This window comes from Trichinella spiralis, assembly GCF_000181795.1.
Source record: "Trichinella spiralis strain ISS 195 chromosome Unknown Scfld4389, whole genome shotgun sequence".
NCBI lineage: Eukaryota > Metazoa > Nematoda > Enoplea > Trichinellida > Trichinellidae > Trichinella > Trichinella spiralis.
This window is the reverse complement of record NW_003531328.1, coordinates 1-1,294: the sequence shown is the minus strand read 5'-3', so window position 1 is coordinate 1,294 and position 1,294 is coordinate 1. Positions and strand designations below refer to the sequence as shown.

The 1,294-nt window shown below is 40.0% G+C and overlaps 1 protein-coding gene across 1 annotated transcript; it reads right to left on the bottom strand.

Moving 5' to 3' along the window:
- Positions 1–130: 130 nt before the first annotated feature.
- On the bottom strand, positions 131–1,243 carry Tsp_15014 (conserved hypothetical protein; the record flags this gene model as incomplete). The annotated part of the gene is made up of 3 exons (XM_003367373.1): positions 1,126–1,243; positions 968–1,093; positions 131–783 (listed from the first exon to the last, which is right to left on the bottom strand). Coding segments are annotated over exons 1-3 (897 nt in total), but the record flags the coding sequence as incomplete, so codon positions are not given.
- Between the last annotated feature and the right edge of the window lie 51 nt (positions 1,244–1,294).

Sequence of the window (1,294 nt, the reverse complement as noted above, 5' to 3'; positions counted from 1 at the left end):
GATTTACCCGCGATCAAAAAGCTTATTATTAACGTAAGAAATAGAACCCGTTTCACACAGAATGTCAAGTGTATAGGATAAAGAAAGAGAAGATGTTGATAATCAGTGGAAATTGCAGTTCAGCACAAACTTTTCTAAAACGATGTACAAGTTGCTGTTGGAAAGCGGCTAAATTGTAATCCATGATCGAATCGTTCATCAATTTATCGCACTTGTCATCGGTCAACTCTTTCGGACAAGCATCTTTGTAGTGATTTTTCAACGCCACTTCAGCCGCAAAGAACAACGTCGGCTCCAGTGCAGTTCGGATTTTGTGGAATGGGAAATGGTTGAACGCCGTCTCGACATTGTCGACACGCATGAAGCATTTACTGTAATAGCCGGCATTGCTGATTTGACTGGACCGAAATCGATGCCTGAGCATGTGCATTCTTCTTGGGACGGATATATGCAAATTTCCACGCCTAGACGACAATTGGTCAAAATAGAAAGCATTACGCGCGCACAGTGCGCTGAGGTTGGATTCAGTTTTGTGAAGTTTAAAAGTGGTGAATTTTACAACTTCATCCCAATTACGATAACCACCAATTGGCACCAACAGTTCGTCCAAGTCGATCGGCAAGACGTAAATGTGCGAATTCAGGTGTCGATACAAGCAGTCGTTGTAAAGCAGAATTTCATTTCGTCGCTTCTGTTGCGAATTCAGAGCAATAAACCGACTTCTCTGCCAAGCGGAATGTGGTTGATTACCTTGAAAAACAGTAAAATGAAAAGTGTGATAAACTGAAAAAAAATCAAACAAATTATATTTCAATAATTGCAATTTCGAAAACTTGGTGTTTCTACTATAAAGTTACAAATTTATGAAATATTTCAAAATTGAATTCTTAAAATAAGTCAATTTCGAACCGTTTTAAACAAACTTACTTTTCTGAAAAGAAAAACCGTAAAATCACTCCATGCTCACCTGGCAAACTGGACGACACATGTAACACGTAGCCTTTATTCTGATAATAGTGCAAAACTTTTTCCATATTTGGATGCACGTTGTAAGTGTAAACTGCTAGTTTGTCAGCACCGAGAAGCAAATTCGCTTCAATCCATTCTATTAAGTCTCGCCGAAACGGTCGTCACTGTAGTCGAGACCTTTGACACAAACAACAGTATGCCGCTTTGGGTCTACCGAAGCTGGGCAGCACGACTGGGAAGAAGGTTGGAATATCCCATGTGGGACACTGAGCATTTTCAATGGTCACGTATTTTGGGGGAAAACTTTTTCCCATTTTTCCAAAGG